At 42.2% G+C, this 25,768-nt stretch overlaps 1 protein-coding gene across 2 annotated transcripts in view; it reads right to left on the bottom strand.

Annotated features, from left to right (window-relative positions):
* ADGRG5 (adhesion G protein-coupled receptor G5) overlaps window positions 1-25,768 on the bottom strand; it is a 651,384-nt gene that overhangs the window by 386,548 nt on the left and 239,068 nt on the right. Inside the window, exon 4 of one of the 2 annotated variants that reach the window (XM_069654199.1) lies at window positions 21,975-22,013. The exons of the other annotated variant lie outside the window; for it this stretch is intronic. Coding sequence (XP_069510300.1) covers window positions 21,975-22,013 — 39 coding nt within the window. The remainder of the gene's footprint in view (window positions 1-21,974; window positions 22,014-25,768) is intronic. 2 annotated transcript variants of the gene reach the window in all.

Raw genomic sequence — 25,768 nt, 5'->3', positions numbered from 1 at the left:
GTGCAGCTTCAATGTTACTAGCAGTTAACTCTCTCCTTCACATCTGAAACCACAGAGTAAAGGAGTGCTGTGAGAATGAGCTGTCTCCTGCCCCTTAGTACCCTTCTAATCACTCCCACCCAGTCCCTGCCCTGACACTAACCCCATCAATTGCCTAAAAACGCATGCATATGAATGGGGTTGCTAACAATGAAACCCTTTACATTAGGAATTGCAGAACCTTTGTTAACTGTGCAGCTGCGGAGAGAGCACGGTTTTTCGTCTGTGCCCTGCCTGCCAAATGATCTGTAGTGTACGTCAGAAAGGTAATGTCAACAGACTCCGACTCACCAATCCATAACCCAACATTTCAGGGGGTGAGGGAGGGGGAGGGCTGACTCTCAACCTGGCCACTTGACATGGGTGTGGTGGTGGACTGATGGTGGTCTGGGAGGACAACCAACATTAGACATTTTCAAGCGCAACAGGCAGTGGTAATGCAGTTCTAGCCAGCCTTGTCCACACAGTGCTTCCCTAGACCAGGTTGTTATGGGCAGTCAGTCAAGTCCAACTGAGAGGTGTAAGGTGCTCATTTAGTCATCAAGTGTTCTGTAGCTCATATTAGATACGCATTTGGCTACTTGTACTTGTGTGGCTGCCTGTGGGTAAACAATTCAAGATGCAAGCGAATAGCCAGGCATAAAAGCATCTGCCCTTGGCCTGGGGTGTGATGAATACAAGTTCTCCACTTGCACATAGACAGCAGAAGCACAGTACTTTGTTTCAGTGCAAATAAATGCTATTTCTTTTTTAACCAGATAATGGATAAACTCTTCAACTTCAGAAGATCCAAGTCTTCTTCATCAAAGGAAGGGGAAGGGAGCGCTGCAGCAACTGCTGCACCAGCACCACCTAAGAAGAAATGTTGCGCTGCTTTCAAAGAAGATTGGTTAAAGGAAATAGTCGAAACAGAGTCCCAGAAATCACAAGATAAGGTACATGTGCGACTTGGAGAGATTTTTCAGTACAATGCTGATGTGGGCCTGATTTGCATAGTATGTGCGGAAGCTAAAGTTACTGGAGAATTTTCTACAGGAAAGAAATGGGCCGATGGTTGGAAATTGGACTACATGAAACGCCATTTAGTTGGAAAAGTTCATGGCTCTGCTGTACAGGCTCTCAGGCGCAAGAATTCAGCAGAGAAACTGGGGTTTGGATTGCGTAGTATGCTGGCACAAACGTCAACTGAGAGAGGTAATAGATTGGCCATGGTGGAGCGACAACGGTCCAAGCCTGAAGAGGTGAAAGTTCTACTGCACAATGTTTTGCTAGCTGTAAAATTAAACACTTCCATGCTATCTGTGCAAGAAATCCACAATCACATAGCGCAGTACACCAAAATACCAGATAGCTGGAGAAGTAAAAATTATGCGTTTGAATTCCTGGAGTCCATCAGCAGCGTAATAAAATCAGAAATCTTGGCAGAGGTTCGCAATGCTCCATTTCACACTCTGATTGTAGATGAAAGCACTGACATTTCAGTCAGCAAAATGCTAGTTATTTACTTTAAAATCAGATCTCTTGCACCAACAACACCACATTCAATGTACAAAACTGTGTTCGGTGGGATTGTCAAGTTAACATCTTGCAATGCAGAAGCTGTCACTTCAGCAATTACTGAATTTTACTCTGCCAATGGTCTGAGTCTGCAGAACATGGTGATGTTCACATCAGATGGTGCATCCGTTATGCTTGGCAAAAACAACGGTGTTGCTACAAGGCTTAAACAATCTGTTCCACATTTAATTGAGCAACACTGTGTAGCTCACCGTGAAGCATTGGGCATCGGGGATGCTTGGAAGAAGGTGCCAATGATTAGGGAAGTAGAAACCTTGCTAAGGACTGTTTATTCTGTGTTTTGCAGATCTCCATTGAGAAAATCTAAATTTGAAGAAATGGCATCCGTCATTGAATGTGATGCTTTGTCATTTCGACCCCTCAATGAAGTGAGGTGGTTATCAAGGCATTTTGCAGTGAATGCATTAATGCGCAATTATGAGGTGTTGCTAAAATACTTTGATCAGGAAATGAAGGAGGAAAATGATCCTATAGCGAAATACTGTTTCAAGAAACTGTCTGACCCCACTTATCACATTTCTTTGGCAGTGTTAAATGATATTCTTCGCGATCTAGCGGACTTGTCCAAGTTACTCCAAAAAAGCAGTCTTACCCCAATTGAAGCCATGCAGTTTGCACGCGGCAAGATCAATCAGATCAGGGGACAGTACCTTGGTCAGGAAGTGTTCTGGAGCAGCACAGTTAGAGATCTGATCTCAACATACTCTGACAATGAGAAGGACTTCAGTCCTGTATCTATTCTGAGCTTTATTGGCTTAGTGTGTGAGCATATGGAGAAAAGGTTTCCTGAAAACGAACTGAAGGACTGGGCCAGTTTTGATTTTGATTCACTAGCCACTCAACAATGCAGCTTTGACTTTGGAATAGAAAATGTTAAGCATCTTGTTGAAAAATACAAAGACATTTTAGATTGTAAGGAGGTGGACTGTTTAGAATCAGACCCTACCATGCTTGCGGTGGATTCCATCGTTACACAGTATAATGCCTTAAAGTACGTGGTAGCAGAGAGGAACAAGTGTGGTTCTTTAAAATGTTTTCAAGACATGGTGAATTTCACACTTCAACATGCCATGGAGTACAATGTAGTGGCACAGCTCATGGACATCTGCGCCACATTTCAAGCCTCAAGCGCAGAGTGTGAGCGAGGGTTCAGTCTTATGAACAGCATTAAGACCAAATCAAGGAATCGACTGGAAGAAAGTCACCTTGACATGCTCATGCGAACAAAGGTGTACCTATTACACAATGAAGTAAATCTTGATGATGTGTATCAGCACTGGAAGAGCGGCAACGACAGAAGAGAGAAGCATGTGAATCAGGGGGAGTCTGACAGGAGCTCAAAAGACTCAAGTTTCAGTAGTGCTGCTACGGCGGGCAGTGCACTGCCATTGGCGAGTGGTAGCACCACTGAAGTGTAGATACAGACACCGTCAACTTCTCATCAATGCCATTGCCAATGCTGACACTTTGTTTGGCCTGACTTGCTTCTCACTTTGTGGCTTTTAGAGTTTATTGATGCTTTGCTCACCAGAGAGAACTTTGACATTTAAAAACAAAAGCATATTAGAAAGAAGCTTTCAATGGAAACTTGTTTATGCTGTTGAAATGTTCCAACTTTAACGAACAGCAATTGGTATGTATGCCATTCACATATCCCTTCATTTAAATGAAAATGTTTAGATTTGTATTTTTTCTTGTATTAACATGTCATCAGCTTACAATATATGGCAAAACTGGTGGTGCTCTCTGTCCTGTTGTGATGATGACATTTGTTTTCTGTGTTATTTATATAATAGTTTAATTTATTTTCTTTATTGATTGTAAAACAATTTATTTTGTTATGTGCTACCTGGCTGCTAGTGCACTGTACCGGTCCCAGAGTCCCCCATGAATCCGATCCCCCAGTTCCTTCATCTTTAAATGTATTGTTCATGTTGAATAAAATAGTAAACATAATATAAACCCTTCCTTGTTAGAGTGTTGCCTCTTGCTGGACCTCTGATTTGGCAGACAGTCCTCTTTGATGCTGTACTAGTAGTCGTATAGGCAGGCAGGCACCCTTTTATTTGAAGACTCTGAGACTGTCGGGTTAACTAGTTCCAGGACAATCATCTGAGATTACATGATTACATGATTCAGCGCTTTTTATTTAACTGTCAGAGTCCAATGTCCATTCATACCCCCCTTCTATTAAGTCTTCTTTGTCATTAATCATGTTCATGTACTGTTTATTTCATTAAACCAATAGAAAGCATTTCTTTATATTCCATACATTTAGTGAATTTGTGAGGCAGAATCTGTGTTCCACTACAAGAACCCCTCTGTTCTTGTACCAACCCATCATAAAACGAAAGATCTTGCTAATGTTTAGAGAAGTAAAGGGACACAATTTCAGATGAGCTAAAGTCTTGGGAGGAGAATAGAGCACCTAAATGACCCTTGAAGTAGAGCTTTTTGTGCCGCAAATTCGCATTCCTCGCTTGCACACTGTGGAATCTGATCACTAAGCCTTGCTCACTGGTGGGGCGCTGCGCAGCCGCGCCGCCGCTCCGCGCCACCGCGCCGCTGCTCCGCGCCGCCGCGCCGCTGCTGACCACCACCGGTCTGGCAGCGCATCACTCAGTTGCGCACATGACTGAAAAACAGCCCGCACACAACTATTCTTTGGCACACACAACCCAAACAAATTAGAGGGAATATTGTCCACAACCTAAGGTGTCTTGAGGACTTCAGAACAGGGTGTATCTAAACTGTTACGGGAGGGAAACTTAGATAGATTAGGCATTCTGCCTTTAGGCTATCACTATTAGATGAGACAGAGCATAGATAGTAGGGGTTACCGGGCTTTAGTGACCATCCCAGGGTTGATGGTAAGAGAGAACGGCCACCTCTTTACGACAGAGGGATGGCCCTAAGTGAGCCCCTCGACTACAAAATCCCAAAAAATCTTTGAACTGTCTTTGGAATTTGGTGTGTTCTTGAGGCCATCTGTCACACAGAACATTCTACATAAGGGGCAGATGAATCAATCCGCATCAAAGGTGCAAGATGTTGGTGGCCCCCTAGCTACCCTGTTATGAATTTTAAAAAGCATGCGTGGAAGTGGTGGAGGTGACTGAAAAAAGCATCTGATGAAGGGACCAGGAATTATGTTAAGGGGGTGATTTGGGGATCCAGTGTCTGAATTTCTTGCAATAATTACACTGCTCATTATATATGTTGTACATTTATCAGTCCTAATTTCCACCATGCCCTATGTTAGGAGGAATTCTTCTTCCTCTTTTCTTTCCCAGCCATCTCAAGGTTGGTCCTACCCTGTATGCCATCCTTTCTTGTGAAAGTTGGAGTTGCTGAATATGTAAAGCCATCAACTTGGTTTCAGTCACCTCCTTCTTTCTCTCTGCCTTCTCATGACAGTAGCAGTACGTCTTGTCTTTCCAAAGTATGAGTGCTTGATCATGACTGTCTGTGATTTTGGGCTGCAGTTCCAACGTGAATTCAGATGCGATTGCTCATTGTGTTGTCCCAGCTGCATTCAAGATCCCAGAATATTGATTAAAACAATGCTTAAACCATTCTAAATTGCTGACCAGATTCTCCATTTTAAACTGCTTGCGTGAATTGCTTCATCGCTTGGCTACCATCGGACTTCTTAAGAAAGATTTCCAAAATGGCACAGAGAACTCTATCTGTGAATTCTGTCATATTTTCTCTCTGAGTTTCCTGTAGGTGCCGGTTACATCTCCTCACAGCAATAGGTTAAGGTCAGCACATGTTGTGTTACAGCAGTCTATTGCCACTTTGAGTTCTTCTTGGAACCTGACACAATCCTCTCGCATTTTAGGGAATCTTTGGACAATCTTAAAGAAATCTGTAGAGCTCTATGGTGCGTGGACAGTCATTAATGTGTTCGCTGTTCCGGGCTTGCCTTAAAGAATATGCTGCTGCATTACCTTGAGATGGGGTATTCAGAATCCCTTGAAACGTCGAGGATGCTCGTCCAGGGAAGAGGCACCAAAAAGGAGAGTTGGCCATATTTCACACAATGAATTAAGGGCTGAAAGCGATAGCATTGAAATGTATTTATTTATTTATTTACATTTGTATAGCGCACATACAGCCCAAAGGCATCGTGGCACTGTTACTTGTGGAATGCTTAGTTACATAAGGGTTACATACATATAATGGAGGCAGGTTACAGATAATCCGATAGCGGGTACATAAAGAGTCAACAATCGTTCAGAAGTGAACTATGTTTAGAGGGGGTTAATGCGTTCCAGAGTGATTAGTTGAAGAGAATGGTTTTAATCGCTTTTGGGAATGCTAGGTGAGAGACTTTAGCTTGCAGGGGTGGAGCTAGGGAATTCCAATGTAGTGCAGCTATGTATGGGAAGCTTGCCCCACCTGCTCTGGCTCTCTTGACTCTAGGGAAGGGAGTGAAGGGAGTATTAGGGAGGATGAAATTTATAGGGGAGACAGGGAAAGATAAAGGAACAAGTAAGAGGGTATTGGGAGGAGAAGGAGAGCTGAAAGGGGAGAGGTGTCAGGGAGGGGAGTGAAGAAGGAGTGATTTCAAGAAGGAACGGAAGGAGGAATAGGTGGAAGTGGAGCAGATAGTGAAAGGAAGCTTTCTGTATATTCAGAGCTTTGCGGATGTCTTCACCCTAGATTCTCATTCTACAGTTTAAGAGGTTCTCACACCCTAATCCTGTGATCATCTATCTCTCTGCGCCTCTCCTTGCTCTCAGTCCCGGTGTTCAGGAATCCTTCTTCTCTGGCCATTCCAGGGTCTCTCTTTCTCTACTTTTCTCTGTATCTCCTTCCCCTTATTCAGCAAGTGCTATGGTAACTGGCACAGTGTCATGGAGGCTGCAGGCGGCTTCACTAGTAGCTTTGGAGAAAGCAGGCTTTCTTTGCGAGCCACATGTTTGTCATTCTGCAGCCCAGTTGCCTTAAAGGGACAGCGCTCATCACTGCAACAGCTTTCTGAATAAATTAATGGTTTCTGTATGAAGAGAAGGGAAGCAGTGTGGCCTTGTTATCATTCAATATTCAAATCCCCATTGCAAGCACTTACTCATTTAAGGGAGCAGTGTGCAAATGTCTCAAGTTTCCATCTCTTGTCACGAGATGGGGACTAAGTGGTGTTATGTTGTGTGTGCTTGTATCGCGCCGGTAGCCTGCAGGCATCAAGGCGCTGAAAACATACAACAAAACTAGACATACATTAGGCCAGGCCTAAGGGCAACATTGCAGGCTCACTATTTCCTGAATAAGATGAATTCACTTGAACTATAATGTCTTCAGACATTTCCTGAAAATTAGATAATTCTCTTCCAGCCGCAAGGTGGATGGTAGTTTATTCCACTGTTGCGCTGCCCACACTGGAAAGGATCTGCCCAGTCCTGCCATACGATTGTATCGTGGCACACTGAGCAGTGCTTTATCCGCTGAACGTATTTGTCTCAGAAGAGTGTATCTTAAGAATTGTTTTTTTAAATAACGAGGTGCATCACCAAAGATGCACCTATGTACAATAGTCATAGACTTAAAATTGCCCATGGCTTCAATTTTTAGCCAGTGCAGGGATTTTCTTCCTGTTGTTGTGTTCCCTAATTTTTATCCTTTTTACTATGCGTACCACGTCGTTTTCCATTACTTGGCATCTCTCAAGGTCTTTTTTGGTTGCTATAAGTAACAGTGCATTTCCATTATCTAATCTCAACAGGATTATTGCTCTGGCAATAGTGGCTGTATTTTCCTCATTTAGGTCTAATTGCTCTCATGAGGTGTAGATAGTATGCATTGTTTTTATACAAATAATTAACCTGAGCCTCTGAGCTCACAGAGGCATCAACCATCATCCCCAGTGTCTCAACCTGGCTCATGACCTGGATTCTAGCATCTTTAATGGAGAAAGACTTATATTCCTCTCCTAATTTAGATCTAGCATGGCTGGTTCCGAATATCATTAGCTCTGTTTTAGTGTTATTTAAACACATCCAATGTTGCTGCATCCACAGGTCTATGATGTGGTAAACTTCAGCCATTTTAGCACTATCCCTGAGATAGTCTCCTTCCAGTTCAATAACAAGTTGCGTGTCGTCGGCGTAATTTGTAAAAAAGACGCAGATGCTATCCAACAAGTCACAGAGGCTTCTCATATAAATATTGAAAAGCAACAGGATCAAGTTGCCCCCTGAGGCACTCCGAAGATTAAAGATATAGCCTCTGAAAATGTTTCCCCCCAGTGAACTCAAGGCTCGGCGATTGGTTAGGAATGAAGTAAGCCAGGCCAAAGCAACAGGGGAGCACGCAGCTGTTCTCTTTAATGCTTTTACTAGGAACTGATGATCTAGCAGATCAAAGGCTGTGCTAAGATCAAGCAGCATCAGCATCCCTGTTTTACCCCTATCAACTAGCTGAAGAATGTGGCTTTGAATGTCTAACATAGCCGTTTCCGTGCTATGGACGGCCCTAAAGCCTGATTGCTGCTGGTGAATTGTCTCCTGGGCTTCTATATGTTTCTGTAGTTGATTTTTCGCTATCTTGTCCAATATCTTGAGAATGAAATTGGAGTTAGTGATCGGACAAAGGTTGCCCGGATCTTTTGGGTCAAGGCCTGCCTTTTTGACCAGCGGTGTAATGGTCACTTTCTTAATTTCTCTGGGCACTGTGCCTTCCTTCAATGAAGCATTGATTAATTAAAAACTGGTACAAAATGTCTTTATTGTCTAATTTGATTTTTGATGGCAGGATATTTTCAGCACACAATGTGGGTTTCATTTGAGTCAATACCGCTAGCAATTCTTTCTCTGAGACTGGTGTGAAATTAAAAGTAGCAATATCTCCCAAGTTGAGACAATCAGTATCCGAAATGATCTTTCCTGAAGTTTCTCTAGCATTAATGATGTTGTTTCGTGCTTTTTGAGTTTTCGCTGCAAAGGCATTTTGAACTCTATCGCAGTCTTCCTTTGACGGAGAAAAAGGGAGTGTGAGCGACTTTTAATTATCTCAAGAATGTTATTGGTGGTGTTAGATGCTGCTGCTATTTCCTTATTAAAATAATTTGCCTTTGCTTCTCTTATACATTCCCTATAATTTTTATTTAAAAGCTTCCAGTTGTCCTTATTTTCCATAGTGGGATATTGACGCCATTTTCTTTCCATGGCTCTTTTTTCTATTTTTTGTTTATTTAGCTCTTCATTGAACCACTTGTGGTGATTGTTATTTTTCCTAACCACTTTTGTTTTCAATGGAGCTTCTTGTTCCACCAGATTTTGTATCTGTGTTAAATATTTCTGTAGCATATCTTCACAACTATCTTGATCTTGGAAGGAGTCCAGGATTCTGGATATACAAGTTTTTAATTGTTCCAATCCTATTTTTTTTAATTTCTACTCTGCACTTTGATATGAGGGTTGTGTTGCTGTTTGGTGTTTTCAAGAATTACCTTGAAGAAAAACAAAAATATTATCACTCCGAATACACAGTTCGGTAATAACTTTCTGGGTCTGCAGATTTTGAGTAATGACCCAGTCTAATTCATTACCTTGTGGAGTTGTGGGTTCTTTATTGATCACTAGAAAATCAAGATTTTTAAAGTTTTCTCAAGTAGGATGGCTTCTTTCTGTACTACATTTCCTCTCCATCTGTTAAAATCTCCCACTAGTAGCTTGGAAGTATTAGACGACTTAAGATTTCTTAACTTGGGGCTCAGCTCGTTACAAAACTTTGAAACTAATGATGGAGGTCTATACAAGACTACAATATTGAGACAGTCATTGGGTGTAAATGTGAGTTTCAAGTGTAAAGTTTCGCATTCATTACAAGCGAGGTCGGCTTTAAATAGTTTAATTGATTCTCTTGCTATTACAGCCACTCCTCCACCTGACCCGCTGTCTCTGTTCTTGTTATACACTATGTAGCCGTCTGGTACCGCTTTGTCACAGGTGGGTCCTATGGGGTCTTTTAACCATGTTTCACAGCAAATCAAATTGTTTCTCTGTGATCAGCTCATGGATATTAATTGCGTGCTTACACATGGAGCGTGTATTTAATAATCCTACTTTGAGCATGTTAGGGGGCAAGATGTGGTTGGTTGTCTTAACTTTCTCATCTCCCAAATTTCGTTTGGTTTTAATTAAATTCAAACCATTCCTCCCTTCCTGCGACTCACCATTTGTTTTAGCATCCGAGTCCTGCATCTCTTTAAGAATCTGAAAGCTCAATGCTGCATATGTTGCTATACACGTTCGTCCACTCTTGAACCTCCTTAAACAGACTGCAACAGACTGTGCCTGCCCGTACGCAATGGCACGTTTGCGCCAGGTTTCTAGGGAAATGTTGGGCTCAGAACTACAAATCCACTGGGGATTTCAGTTTCAGAAGCAGTCTGTGGTGCGTGCAAGAAAAATCAAGCTTTTCTGCTTCATCTCGCACCTTTGTCTGAACAAGTAGAGTATATTTTAAATTTCTAAGTTCAATTGCAGTTTCTGCTGCAGTTAACTAAAATTGCACACAACTACAATTTTAAATCACAGCAGATAAAGAAATCACAATTTGTAAAAACGATTTAAGACCAACTAAAATAACAAGTTACAATTGCTAAGATACAAATACTAAGCTAACGAGGTCTGCTTGCTGGGTGCCTTATATACCTTCAACAGACAGTGCATGCACGTTTGCGCCGGGTTTCTAGGGTTTTTGGGCTAAGAACTAAAAATCCACTGGGGATTGTAGTTTCAAAAGCAGTCTACGATGCGTGCAGGAAAAATCAAGCTTCTCTGCTTCAACTCGCACCTTTGTCAGAACAAGTAGAGTATATTTTACATTTCTAAGCTCAATTGTAGTTCCTGCTGCAGTTAACTAAAATTGCACACAACTACAATTTTAAATCACAGCGCATAACAAAATCACAATTTGTAAAAACGATTTAAGACCAACTAAAATAACAAGTTACAATTGCTAAAATACAATGGTGGTGACCTAGAGATGCTCTCAACACCATCCTACAGCCCATGGTCCTCTAGCTTGGAGAGGACCCCCTTGGTGACCGCATTTGATGCCCCATAGCCAAGCAGCTTGTCCTCATCACAACTTGCATGTAAATCATGCTCAGAACTACAGAGGAACCCTGACCACGAAAAAGTGAATTGTAGCACTGGGTCTTTCCTGCTGAATGTCCATTAAATGAACTGCAGCATTGCAAAAAAAATCAAAGGACTGCTGTTATTTTATAACATTTGAGGTTGAACATGGGCAGTACTAAATATGTCCGACTTTGAACTCCTGACCAGGAAAACAACAGAAACAACCAGGAAAATTAAACTAAGGGATTGTTGCTGCAATTAAATACTGTGAAATTCTGAACTTTGGGGAAATGCAAAGCAAGACTGAAGTTAGCTTTCATTGTATGACTACCCAGCTGTGCTCTAAATGCAGTGTAAAAGAAAAGTGGTTTTCTACCGATAGATTTGAAACCTGCGTTTCTGGTGAACCCTATTTATCCAGTGATAATTCTAGACTGCTCATATACATATTTTACAGTTCTAACAGGGAATGTACTTGCCTCCTACTGTACGTTCTTCTTCCATACTGGCATACAACAAAGAGAAAGTATTATTTATGATAATTCAGTGGGGGCATTCGATTAATTCAAATTAATACATTGTTATATTGTTTTCAAACACCCACATCCCCTGCTTAGAGTTGTTCCTTGACTGCTCCACCCCTGCTACTCTAGGTGTGGAGAGAACATAGAGGGAAACCCACATTTTCGTACATTTGGGAGGTGCCCCTGTGCACCGAACACTGTCTCAGAGAGATTCTTTCTAGCAATGGATTCCAAGGTGGCCAATGGAAAGAGGCCAGGTGCAGCTGAAGGATGTGTGGAGTAGGTCTCCGACATCCTATTACTATTTACCTACATTCCCATGCTATACCTAATAAAGACAATTGTATTTTGTTCGTCTGCCTTTCGTAATTTCTTAAAGGCACATCTCCAGAACATAATTCAGTCCACAGATGAACAGGTGAAACACTTTTAGCTGGAACTCAGGCAGACTTCTAAGATTTCAACTTTTTTGTAAAGACTGCTATTTAAAGGACAATGCAAGGCCCTTCGCTAATAACCGTTCACCTTCACAATGAACCTCTGAAAGCTGTTGGCATTAGTCAAATGGACTAAAGACAAATGTTTGAAAGACATGTACTACACAATACCGCTAAATATTGACCTTAAGTGGGTGGTTACAAAAAATCCCCCCCATTACACCTCACTTGAATGAGGTTTCTTTATATATTTCTTAATTGTGGGGCTCTGCATAACATATCTAGGCCATAGTTCATGTCAAAATCCTGATGAAGAATGGAAAAAGTAGTACTAAGGCAGATAACACAATATTTGGTTTCGTTTGACATGCATTGAGGTGCACAATAATGCTTGATGAAAGCATGCTAAAGATTCTGGAATAGGATTGAAAGAGAAGATACATAACATGATCAGCATCTTTATTCATATTAAGTCGGAGAAACAATATTATATCGTCAAAAATTAATTTGAAGGTAGGAAGGCAAGCAGATGTAGACATGAAACATAAGGAAGACATTAAAGAAGAGGAGAAGATGGTTTGGGGAGTGCTGCATCTTGATGTATCAAAAAGCAGCATTGATTAGTGAACAATCTAATAACCGCAGAGGACAGGGATCATAGGAGAACAAGTAGAGGTAAATATGAAGGAGCAGATGAGCCAAAGAAGAGGTGATGTGCAATTGGGGAGGTGCAAATACTCACAAGATGGGACATGGAGTCTAGGTTAGGCATCACCCAAGAAAGTGTAGGGTATTATGGTATAGACCTGCATTTGACTTGGCAAAGGAGGTCTAATAATAGGAAGGTCCCTGTCAGCACATGAGTGAGAGGCATCATGGATGGTGCAAGAGGGGTGTGTAGTCAACATGCTACGGTGCTCATGAAGTTATACATTTTAGGGAACATCATTCCTTTTAAGCGAACTCCTTGTAGGCAAAGCTAAAAACAGACGTAGACAAATGGCACAATTCACAAAGTATTGAACTGGAGCAAATCAGGAAATGCTCTGAGCATTTCAGACTTAATCCTGCTCCCACATTCCTCATTGAAAAAGCCGAAAACTAGAGCATATTCGGAGCTGCATAGAATACCTCTAAGATGCTCTTGAGGAAATCTTTATGCAACATCAGCATGTCTTTCATCACTCTGTGAGTATGGCTCATATCCCCTGCGTGTCGCACCACGCAGTGCAGGCCATGAGTTGGACCAGCAAGGGACTCTTCGTCATGGCCGCCCTGTGCGGTGCACCGATCAGCTGTTTAGACTCCCACCAATGCCCCGGATGAGGCTTGCCGGATTGGCTGGCCCCAGAGCTAAACTTCCTGCCGACACCGCAGTCAGCAGGCAAATGCTGGCACCCTCAAAGGGTCACTTGAAAGGGTCTTGTCCTCCCCTGTCTGGTGCTGTCCGGGCCTGAGGGGCCAACCCCCTCCACATCGACAGTGTACTTGTGGCTCATCACATGGATTTTTACACCTTTACCTGGTAGGCTGCCGCATGTTCACTCTCAGCAAATAGCCCACCACTCCCCTCCACTATGGCCAGATAAATACCTCTCCATTCCTTCTGCTAACCTCCTCCCTCTCAGCACCCCTTACACCTCTTGGGTGCCGCTGCAACACTTCCTCCTTCCCAGGTCCCCCGTTCATGTCGCTCTTTCTCCCATCTTCACTCAGCATTCTCCTGCCTAATTGGGGCCTGACTGCGTTGCTGGCTTATTAACGTCTCTAGTTTCCTGCCGAATCCTGGTACCTGGTGATACAATTGTCTGCACTGCACACGCAAGGGTAAATTGTCCTTGTTACCACTGACCCTGAGCGCTCCTCCTCAGCTCGAGCCATGCACATTTCATACTCCTGGACTTGCGATCACTGCGGCAATACAGTGCTTGCCACCCTTGTCCTGATTGCCTGAAAGTGAATCTATCTTTGATTTTTACCTCTGCCAATGCACCTATATCTTGCATTATTTCTGGATTGCCTCCAAAACCAAATCTAGTTGTGTTTAAAAAAATATTGGTGCCAACTATGTAATCTTTACGTCCCGTGTAGCCTTGTATATCATAAGTAACCTACCTACTACTATGACTTGTGCAGATGCTGCTGCTAATACTACATACCTGTGGCATTTTACCTACTTGACCATACATATTTGTGTAGCGCCTTGAATTATGAGGTGACGGCAGCCCTATATTGTATTTTACTGAGTAATAGTAAAATAACTTTATTTCTGCCATAAAAGCACAAGCTAACACATCAGGAACAATATAACATATAAAACCTGATAAAAAAAATAAAAAAACAATAAGAACCAATTCATATGTAGCAGTTCAATGGCAGAGTACATTTCTTTCTTAAGCGCCATGCACTTTTTAGATAATATGATTGTGTTGGAAGCACAGCACTATTTTGAGTGCTTAAGAAAAATGTGAAGGCGTCTTTTTTACCATTCAAATTATACTTTTTGTACGTGGGAACAAGCCACTAAGGCACAGGCTCCTATACAGGGGACAAAGAAACAGGAAATGAATAAGATATTCAACAGCACTCCCACAAATTGTACACATAGATAAATCAACTCAGCCCCAAAAACTAACAACCCACGCAAGAGGGAGAATCCCTAACCTAGCTTTTAAATACAAAGTACGAGCCTCCTTATCTGGGATACAGGATAGGTATTTTTCTTGGCCCAACAATTGTTTCAGCTCAAAGTATTTTGCTTTAATGCCTACCCAACCGATATCCAGGATTTTTCCTCTGTAGTGCCAATCCTTGGTATTTTTGCTTAATGCAGTTTCTCGTTGTCATATGATCTTGAAAATTAGAAGCAAACATTGGGGGAAAACCAAGTTTCCTAATTAAGATAGAGACATACTTAATTCACGGTAATGTTCTAGCCCTGTCTTGTGCAAGGACGTCCAGAAAGGATTCTCTATAAGTGCTGAGGGCAGATGAAGAACATATTTTATGGTAATATAGGAGGGGCCACAATCTGGCATCAAAAGCCACTCGTCCACCCCAAGCTCTAATTTTAAGGGGAGAGACAGGGGACTTTTTGGTAGGGAAATTAGCTCTTTTAACATAATAGTTTCCCTTTGCTTCAATCTCCCAAGATCAGAGTGACTCCAAATCTCTGCACCATTCAGGGAAGACGAGTTGGCACAAGCCCTCAAGACCTCCAGTGAAGAAAGCACTGCATTTCCACCATAGTAGTGCCTAAAACCCTGCACAGTCACACCTTGTCTTGTATAATTAAGTGTGAATTTTTCATTGTTTCCCCCAGTGACCTCTTGCATCTAGGCAAAGCCCCAGGTAGTCATACAATTCTACCCTCTCTAACACATTACTCCCCAAACAGATTGAGGGAAAAGAATTACCAGCTCTCTTGGACCAGAGCATATACTTAGTTTTTGATAGGTTAATTTCGAGCCCCAGCCTGACTGATATTGAGTCAAAAAGAGTAAGAGCTTTCTGAATACTGGTTCTTGTTTTGCTGATCAGAACCATATTGTCAGAGTATAGAAGGATGCCCATTTTCCTCCCTCTTAACATAGGGGTATCCATGTCACAGAGTTTGATCTCCTCAGCTATCTGGTTTAAATATAAACTAAAGAGGGTAAGAGCGATAACACAACCCTTCTTAACGCCCTTAGATACAGGGAAAGAATTGGCCACACTTTTGCCTATGGGGGTATGCACACGTGCGTAGGTACCAACGTGCAGAAAACGGATTGCCACTAACAGGTTATCAGGGACACCCAATTGAAATAGATAGCCCCATACAGCCCTCCAGATAAGGTGCGTATGTGGCATTTTCATGCACTTAATTCTTGTAAATATGGCACCTTTCTTTTTCTTATTCGTATCCATTACGAGGCTATTCTTAGCAGCACCCCATAAATCATAGTTCACTGCTGATATCAAACTCGGTCGAGTCATGATCTGTTTATTTAACACTTTCCTGTGTTGATTATTTCATCTAGCGAATACTTTTAGAGTTTGTAAAGTGTAAAAGTTGAAAATAAATGAGTGTGTTTTTCACTTTGTTCAAATGCTTTGATTTTCTGTGTTATAATGTTATTTAAGAATTGTGTATCACTAATGTACATTGCAAATTGCTTTGAAACTTTAGGAAGTTTCCTTAGAATTGCCATTCTTATGGAGCTTGATTTTGAAGATTGGAGTAGTACAGTGAAAAAGTGTGTTCTAGCAAGGGCTGCATGTTGTGTTTATCGCCGCTGTCTTCATTGGTTTTTATAGAGGCCGCTCCGCTGAAGTATCATTTTTGCAAGTTTAATAGTGATTTTCGTAGGCATTTCATACTATGTTTTCTCTTTATCTCACAAACACATCAATGGCATTTAACGGCCTGCGATTTCTCATTACGAAAGGCTTTTGATGTTAAATTAGTAGATATGTATGGGATTGTTTTAAAATATTGCGAGTGCTTGCATGTGTGCATCTATCTGTGAGTGAATGCATGCAAAGACACTGTTTGTCACAGCAAGGGACAGCTGGACGCGTGGTCTGAATGTTACTTTTACTACCGCACCGCCCCCCTGACCAGGTATAATTCATACAGATAGGGAGGGTGAAAAATTACAAGTTACTCACCGTAGTGACTAGTCCTTAGTCCCCGGACTACAAACTCTACTAGAACACCAGAAAAAACAAAACATGGGCCGTCATTACAACTTTGGCGGTAGCCATGCCGCTATTGGCGGAATGGCTGCTGCCAAAATCGGGTCCGGGTTCCCAGAATGGGGAATTACCGGGACATTCCGAGTTCGGAGGGCCCGGTAATTCCTGCCTTCAGGAACCCAGGCCTGGCCCTTCCCCATTCCCATTTCAGCCCCCATAGGGCTGAAAGGGAATGGGAGAGGGAGCAACCAACGGGCCGATTACGAGCAGCCCGTTGTTTGCTCCCTCTTCCCCTCGCGGGACCCGCTCTGCACGTCTGGTGAAACCAGGCGTGCAGAGGGGGTCCCACGAGGGGACCTCTTAATCAGGCGGTACGGGGTTGACGGCGCCGGCACCTTTACTGGCGCTGTTAACCCCTTACCGCCTGACTTATAATGAGGCCCATAGGCTCTCTATTCAGGCATTGGGAAGTCGACATATGTTTCGTCCGCTGTGTCTTATGACATTATCCCCAATGCTTTCTGACTGTTGTCGACTGGCCTTCTTCAGGACAGTATAGTCTTTGTTAGACAACTTAATCTAGGCACCCGTTTGGTGTTTTGCGTGCAGACATCACAATATAAACATACAATTATATTTTTTAAACCATGAATAAACTAAAACAAAAGTGCTGGTGATCATTTTTTGTTTTGATGTTATTCGCAGTATGTCAGTCAATGACCTTCATTTCAGTGTTTGTGTGCATGGGTGCCATCTCTAGACATATTTCTTCTGTCTGAAGGTGGAAGAGGTTTCTTTTCTTTCGTGTTTTCTGAGAAGAATTGTTGTGTCAGAGGTCAATATCACATTACAAGTATTCTCCATATTGTCCTATTAACCCTAGCTTGGCTTTTTACTAACCTTATCTTGTCAGAGTCTCTTCTGTCAGTTAGAAATCTTGTACTTCTTTAAGTTTTCTTCACTGTTTGTTTCTCTAAAAATGAAGAAACAGAATGTCTTTTTTTTTTTACATCTTCTAAGTTTGGGTTCTAAAAACCACATTCTCTATGTTTTCTGAGTTGTTAATACTATTTTCAAAAGGATGTTTTTATATCCTTTCAATGCTTGACACACTGTGTCGGACGATACCAAATCATGCTATGCCCCAATTTATGTGTGTGTGTTCTTAGCAGAGAACGGAAGGTGGGATGATATTATTTCCGTTATGCTATCCAAGATTTCAATTAGAAAACATAGCAGGCTGTATCAGACAAAAGTTCCTCTAGCGTTTCAATTCCTTGTTTATTCAGGCGTGTTTTATACATCAACCTGAAACAAGCGTAGCGTTTGTGCAAATAATGATTTTATGGCATCTACTGCTATGTCTTACAAATGATCCTTGAGCACTTGAAAACTCACCTATTTAGTCCTTGCACGCCGTCTGTCTACTACACTCAGAATCGTGAGTCGCTTACTGAGATGTTGCCAAGTCTCCTGTAGCAAGGCTCCCAGCCACGCGCCATCTTGGTATGGGCAGTTATGGTAGATTTTTCGTTGTACTCATTTGTGGCTTAATCTACCAAATGCATTTTAATAGTAAGAAAGAAGTAATTCACTTATTCAAACTTACTGCCATATGGGTTGGGATGTTCTTTTGTCGAGATGCCGAATCGTGTTGCAGCCGGGATACGCACCGCACAGACCGGCAAAATTCACTATTTTAGGTGCAATCTTGAGTTGGTTATATTTATGCGATCAGTGTATCTCACCTGTGATTCTACTCGTCACATCATTGTTTTTAATTCTGATCTGACAGGTTTTTTATATTAGTTGACAATATTGAAAAAAATAGAACAAATATTTTGCAAAAAAAACAGAAATTTAAAAAAAGGGAGTTGTTCCCATCTTTTAACTTTAAATCCTTTCAAACAGGAAAAAACCCATTGGGCCTCATTACGGGTCCAGCGGTAACCCTGCCGGTGCTACCAGCGGGTTGCTGCCGGACCTTTAAAAAATTACAGGTGCCTAACTTCCCGGTGCCACCGGGCTATTCCAAGTCCGGTGGTCGGGAAGTCAGGCGCCGGTAATTTAGTTAGTCCCCATTCCCATGGAGTCCGATTGGGAATGGGGACACGGGGGGTGCCGGTGCTCCCGTGAAAACTCTCCTGCCCGCAGATTTGTAGTGTGCCGGTCCGGTAGGCTTACCGGCACCGTTGTTTCCGGACCGGCACACTTGTAATGAGGCCCATTATGTTTCCTGTTAAATAGAAAGCAATCTAATGTTGTTTTTTATTGATTTTACTTTTAAAGGGCAGTGACTGACCAGTGATTAGATTAAAAGATTATGAAACCTTTGTAGATGGAGATCTACTTAGAGACCATGACTACATAAATAGTCCCCATTCTACACAAGAGTCCAATTTGTAAATCCAATATTGTTCTGCTTTTCTTAATATTAAATCATGGTCTCCCCCTCTAATTGGGGCCAAAAATGACTTGTATCACAAACCAGAAAATGTCTGAAGTGGTCTCTAAGTAGCTCTCCGTCTACAAAGTTTCATAATCTTTCAATCTAATCACTGGTCAGGCACCGGCCTTTGAAAGTAAAATCAATAAAGAAAACACATTAGATTGCTTTCTATTTTGCATGAAACATAATGTTCTTTTTTCCTGTTTTAAAGGATTTAAAGTTGAAAGATGGGAACATCTTTTTTACAAATTTTTCTTTTTTTTTCAAAAAATATGTCAACTAATATAAAAAAAACATCACATCAGAATTAAAAACAATGATGTGACAAGTAGAATCACAGATGAGATACACTGATTGCATAAACAAAACCAACTGAAGATGGCACCTAAAATAGCGGGTTTTGCCGGTCTGTGCGGTGCATTTCCCGGCTGCAACACGATTCAGCATCTCGAAAAGAACATCCCAATGGCAGTAAGTTTGAATTAGTGAATTACTTCTTTCTTACTATTAGAATGCATTTGGTAGATTAAGCCACAAGTTAGTACACCGAAACCCCATAATTGCCCGTACCAAGATGCCGTGCTGCTGGTGGCATTGCTACAGGGGACATGAAGTGTTTGAGAGGCACGGCTTTTCCGTCAACGTCTCAGTAAGTGACTCACAATCCTGTGTGTAGTAGACAGGCGGCGTGCGATTACTAAATAGGTGAGTTTTCAAGTGCTCGAGGATGATTTGTAAGACATAGCAGTAGATGCCATAAAATCTTTATTTGCACAAATGCTACGCTCGTTTCATGTTGATGTATAAGACACGCCTGAATAAACAAGGAATTGAAACGCTAGAGGAACTTTTGTCTGATACAGCCAGCTATGTTTTCTAATTGAAATCTTGGATAGCATAACGGAAATAATATCATCCCACCTTCCGTTCTCTGCTAAGAACACACACACATAAATTGGGGCATAGATTGATTTGGTATCACCCGACACAGTGGGTCAAGCATTGAAAGGATATAAAAACATTGTTTTGAAAATAGTATTAACACCACAAAAAACAATGAGAATGTGGTTTTTAGAACCCAAACTTAAAAATGTTAAAAAAAGACATTCTGTTTCTTCTTTTTTAGAGAAACAAACAATGAAGAAATCTTACTGAAATAGAAGGGTTCTAACTGACAAAGGAGACTCTGACAAGATAAGGTGAGTAAAAATCCAAGCTAGGGTTAATAGGACAATATGGAGAACTTGTAATGTGATATTGACCTCTGACACAACAATTCTTCTCAGTAGAAAACACGAATGAAAAGAAATCTCTTCAACCTTCAGACAGAAGAAATATGTCTAGAGATGGCTCCCATATCCACAAACATTGAAATTAAGGTCAGTGCATGAAATAGTGCGAATAACATGAAAAATTAGCAGCAGCCCTTATATTTTGGTTTATTAATGGTTTAAAAAAAATGTATGTTTATATTGTAGTGTCTGCAGGCAAAACACTTGTGTACAGGCGCGTTATAAATGCCATATCATATCATATCATAAAGGGGTGCTTAGATTAAGTTGTCTAACAAAAACTGTACCGTCCTCAATAAGGCCGTCAACAACAGTCTGAAAGCGTTAGGGATAACGTCATAAAACACAGGGGCCGAAACATATGTCGACTTGCCAAGCCCTGAATAGTTGTATGTTTTGTTTTTTCTGGTGTTCTAGTAGAGTATGAACATTGGTATATGTCATTGAGAAGTGCTTCACTGTAAAATAAAAAAAAAGAAGCATTTCCTTGTTTGACAGTTTAAAAATACTGTATGTGTCGAAGGAAAATCAAGTCACATGCTATACTAACCCCACAGTAACATAACCTCATGGTTATATGAAAGTATATGTGTGCTCAATATTTGATAAAAAATATTGTTTTAATATTGTTTTAGTAAAAACTGAATACATTGAATAAATTGTGATATAAGGAAAAACGTGCATGGTTGCATACAGTGTCGAAATATAAACACAGTATTGAAAACTGTCAGTCCGAACCAGTGATGTGGTTATAAGGGAGGGGTAACCAGTTTCCATCTGCTGTCTCACCAATATGTGTACTCCTGCACTTCTCTTATGTACTAAGCACTTACTTTAACTGGCGCCTAGATGCTGGGCTTTGTGCGCTGAAATAAATGCAAAAATAAACAAATAAACATGGCGCCAGGCAGCACCAGATTTAATCTGGTGCAAATCTTTGCAAATCAGGTCCACAAGTGTAGTATCTACTGTAGAGTAAAGGGAATTTAGATGGTGAGGTGTTAATAAAAAAGTGTATAGGCGCATGCTGAGAGCCTGCTAGTGACCAGTTACTGAAATGGGAAGGTTTTAAGTTATTTCTAAAATGTAGTGAGGTAAGGAGCCGGGCGGAGGTCTATTGGCAGAGCACAGGTTGAGTACATTTGTTCAGGTGCCTTTTTGCTGTTTTAAACCAGGATTTCTAGGCATAACTTCTCTGTGCAAGTGAGCTCCTGAAAACGAGAAGCTTTCGGCTCGGTGTTGATTGCAATTGCACTGAATGGCCTTATAATTTAATCATACACAACGGGCTTCCGCAGGGAGCAAGTAGAGTCATAATTTGACATGTGCTTGGCTGTAATCTCATGTGCCTTTTATTGGCAGTTGAATATTGGCTTGTTTTCATTGGATGAGTCAGGGTTTTGCAATCAGTAGGGCATTTTCGTAGCCCAGTCTTGATTGCACCAGGGCTTGCGCAAGAGTTTGGAGGTCAGAGCTGGGGATGTAATCTTTCATGTGTTTGCCCAAATATGGTTGGTCTTAATCTCCATTCACCGTGTTCCTGATGTGTGGGTGAAGGTGAAGATTGCTGTTTAGCATGAAGACATGGCAGCTTGCTCTATGTACTACCGATGGGGAAATCCCTTCTGACACAAGGGTCAAGAGTCAGCTCTAGATTGGGAGAGAGGAGGGGAATGGTGGTGAGTGTGTAATGACTAGACATCTGTTCTTCCCAGCTAGAGGAAAACTAGCAACCAGGGTTAGGGGATCCTGCAAATTAAATACTTGCAACCAGGGTTAGGGGCTCCTGCAAATTAAATACTTGCAACCAGGGTTAGGGGCTCCTGCAAATTAAATACTTGCAACCAGGGTTAGGGGCTCCTGCAAATTAAATACATACTTACTGCATCTTTCTGTCACGGGCTGTTCCAAATGACATTTTTCTACAAGAAACAGATAAAGAAATAACAGCTAGACATGTCTGTAAGGCATTTGGTGTCTAAGGAGGCCACACATTACAAGAAATGGGCAAAGTAATGGCCAGAACATCTATTGGTCTAACATTCACTTATCCAACCATACAAAATGTTTGCATAATATATATGAAATAAAAACACCCTTAAGACTATGCACATCAGTCATAAGAGTGCATCTTGCACTGGGCTATCAAACCTGAACTTCAGCAACAGCTAACCACACCTCAGGAAAAAGTTATGCTCAACGTCACAGATCCTCCTTACGTGCACTTTGTTCAAAAAGATTTGCAATGAGGCAAAGACTATGGCAGTCGTCAGAACTAAAAACTGAAACTCTCTGCCTGAAGGCATCAGACGGAACTCCCCTTTTACCAGATCCAAAAGGAAATATAAAGCATGACACTTAACCCAGGCCAAGTGACTACTGGCCTGTCAGAGCTTCGTCCCCTTCCTCCTGTTCACAGGAGGATTAACATCTCTTCCGCTAGGCACTACCTTAGCATAGACATGACTTATTTCTTCAGCCATATTTGTAGCCAGAATGATCTAATCCGATTAACTAGGAATGTACATTTATTTATTGTGAGTGTTCGCCTTTGTACCTTATACTACCTTTAAATTATGTTTTATCTGCACTGTGTTACCCTGTTCCCTTTTGCGTCATGTAAAGAGCCTTGAAGCAATCTGATGCAATCTGGCACTATATAAAAAATTGAAGTAAAATACAAATATTGGAATCAAGAAGCCACACGCTAACTTATAACTTTGTGCATTGGTGGCCTCAAGAACAGAATACCTCTCACTGTGCACTAATTTGTCTGCAGACTGCAGCATACAGCCTTTTCAAGTACATAATTGATGCTTCATCAGCCCTGCGATGCAGGGAGTGGCTTCTGTCTTTCTGCCGGAGACTATGTCCTGACTGTGAAGTCAGGAGCAATGGAAGGAACCCTCAGATAAATACTTGTGCCATTAAAGTATATTCCTTGTCGGATTGTAGAAGATTGAATCGACAATATTGTAGCATAGAAACTCTTATGATGAGAAAGGAAATTCCAAATACATTCCCTAGTGAAAAAATACCAGATTTATTTCCATATCTCAGGCAGTAACTGTACAATGGGGTCTAATGAATTTTGGACACTAGTCCATCCTGAAGGCCCAAATCTAGGAATAAAACACACAGAAAAACAGTATCAATATATGTATTTATTTATTTATTTAGCATTTGTAGAGCACACCTAACCCGGAGGCATCTGGGCGCTAGTTGTGAGAATACAGGTTGCACGATAAACAGTTAGATTGCTTACAAGTAAGGCTCATTGCTTGTTACAGAGAAGCATGCTGCAGCTCAATGGTGTTTTCATTGGAATGAATCAGCGATTGACATACTGATGGAGTGCGGTACGATTATGGGATTGAATATTCTATATGAACAACTGTGCTTTGAGGTTTTTACGTAAGGACCAGAGGGATCAGTCAGACCTTAGCGATAGTGGGAGTGCGTTCCATTGTTGCTGCACCACCACAGGGATGCTGCTGCCCCCAGCCTTTTGCCGTTTAAATCTTGGGATGGAGAGTAGGTGCGCGTAGGCGGACCGAGTAGGTCTGTTGGATTGGGTTTTGACAATTGTGTTAGATAATTTTTTGGGAGCAGTGTTGGCTATGCATTTGTGTGTTAGTGAAAGAGTTTTCAACATAATCCGCTCCCGGACTGGCAGCCAATGGGCATTCGGTCTGGCAGCTGAACTGTGCTCTTTTTTCAGAAAGTTCAGTGCTACTCTGAGCGCGTTATTTTGTATGATCTGAAGTTTTTTGATGTTGCAAGCGGTTCAACCTGCGAAGAGGGCGCTGCAGTAGTCTATCCTGGATAGAATGAGTGATCTAGCAATTGTGATGCAGTTATCTGAAGTCAGGAAGGGGCTGCAAGCGTTGATAAGTTTGGACATGTATGCAGCCGCGGACACAATGGCGGTTACGTGTTTTGTTAGCGGGAGAGACGTGTCCAGGTAGACCCCTAGGGTTTTTACTCCTCTATAACGAAGGATGTGTATTCATTTTTGAGTTTGTTGAGTTTGGTTCGTCGCATTTGAGTTCCCACAAAGAGCAACTCTGTTTTTTCGTCATTTCAGCATATTTAAGCAATATGCACCGAGCAATATGACCTGAGTTGGTAATGCCCCCGCCGCGAGGGGCATATTGCTATTAGTAGCCCGGTCCACAATATCTGCGTGACCGGGGCACTAAAAGCATTTTTTTCTGTCCCGAAACGCTGCAGCGATTCGGGACAGGAAAAAAAAAGAAACAACCAAGAAAATGGCTGCCAGGAAAGGGAAAACGGAATCCGTTTTCCCTTTCCATGGCGGCCATCGGGAGCAGACGTGCTGGGAACAGAAGTGTTCCCAGTGCGTCCGCTCCCGAAAAAAAAGGAGCAGAAGGTAAGTGGGGGTTTTAAAAGTAAAAAAAAAAATAAACGTACCTGCGTCTCCAGTGGGGGACGATGGAAGCCTCCAGCCGTGTGGAGGCGCAGAGCGGGGATGGCCCCGCTCCGAGTCTCCACATGGCTGGAGGCTGCCATCGTTCCCCACCGGGAACGAAGGAGCAAGAAGGTAAGTGGGATGGGGAGGGCAGAAAGGGAGGAGGGAGGAAAGGGGAAAAAAAAGAAAGAAAAAGCCTTACCCGAGTCCCCGGCAGGGGGCGAAGGCAGCCTCTCAAACATGGGGATGCTCAGAGCGGGGATGGCCACGCTTCGAGCCTCTTCATTGGCTGAGGAGCTGCCACGCCCCCCGCTGAGGATAAGGCGGCTGGAATCCCGGCCGAGAATCAAAGGATTCTCAGCCGGGTAACGACCCGGCGAGAGCCAATCAGAATGCGTGTTCCATTCTGCTTGACTCTGGCCGGATACTAATGAGCCATCAAAGCTTAGATGATTTGGTATGTTTTGTTCAAAATGTCAGTGTCGGGTGTGTAATTGCCGGAAATGGGAAGTAGGACCTGGGTATCGTCTTCATAGTTAGTGTAAGAGACATTCAACTTGTCCAGGATAGGAGCTTCGTAAAGATATTATACAGTGTCAGGAGACACAAGAGCCTTGCGGAACTCTGCACGTAACTGGGGCAGGAGAGGCAGGAGGGGCAGCTGCTAAATTGGAGAAAACCCTCAATGTTTGATTAGTTAGGAAGGGCTCAATCCAGGCTATAGCCTTAGAGGAGAAGTGAGCGGATGAGGAGAGGTGGTGGCAAAGGATTTTGTGATCCACCAGGTCAAAGGCCACAGAGAGGTCTAGTAGGAGGAGGAGGCCAAATTCAGTGCCGTTTCCGTGCCATGGTCTGGTCGGAAGCCAGATTAGCGCAGGCCCAGGAGGTTGTTGGATTCAAGATATTCTTATATTTGCAGGTAAGCTGCTCTGTAAAGTATTTTCAGTAGGAAGGGTACAGTCGTGATTGGACAATAGTTAGTGGGAGTGTTTGGATCTAATGTGGGTTTCTTTAGAAGTGGCAGGATCCATGCGTTTTTGAGGTTGGCAGATATGTTGCCGGCGGAGAAGGATTTGTTAATGTGTGATGCCACGAAAGGGGCGAGTTCTGTTGCACAGTCTTTAATGAAGGATGCTGGGCATATGTCACATTGGCATCCGGACGGCTTCAGGCCTTTCATCATTTTAGTGACTTCTAATGTAGAGGCTGGTCTGAATTCAAATGGACTATCAGATTGAGGAAGTG

The sequence above is a fragment of the Ambystoma mexicanum genome, chromosome 1p, assembly GCF_040938575.1.
Source record: "Ambystoma mexicanum isolate Mex_15411 chromosome 1p, UKY_AmexF1_1, whole genome shotgun sequence".
Classification (NCBI taxonomy): domain Eukaryota; kingdom Metazoa; phylum Chordata; class Amphibia; order Caudata; family Ambystomatidae; genus Ambystoma; species Ambystoma mexicanum.
The sequence above is the reverse complement of the archived record's forward strand: the minus strand, read 5'-3'. Positions and strand labels throughout refer to the sequence as shown.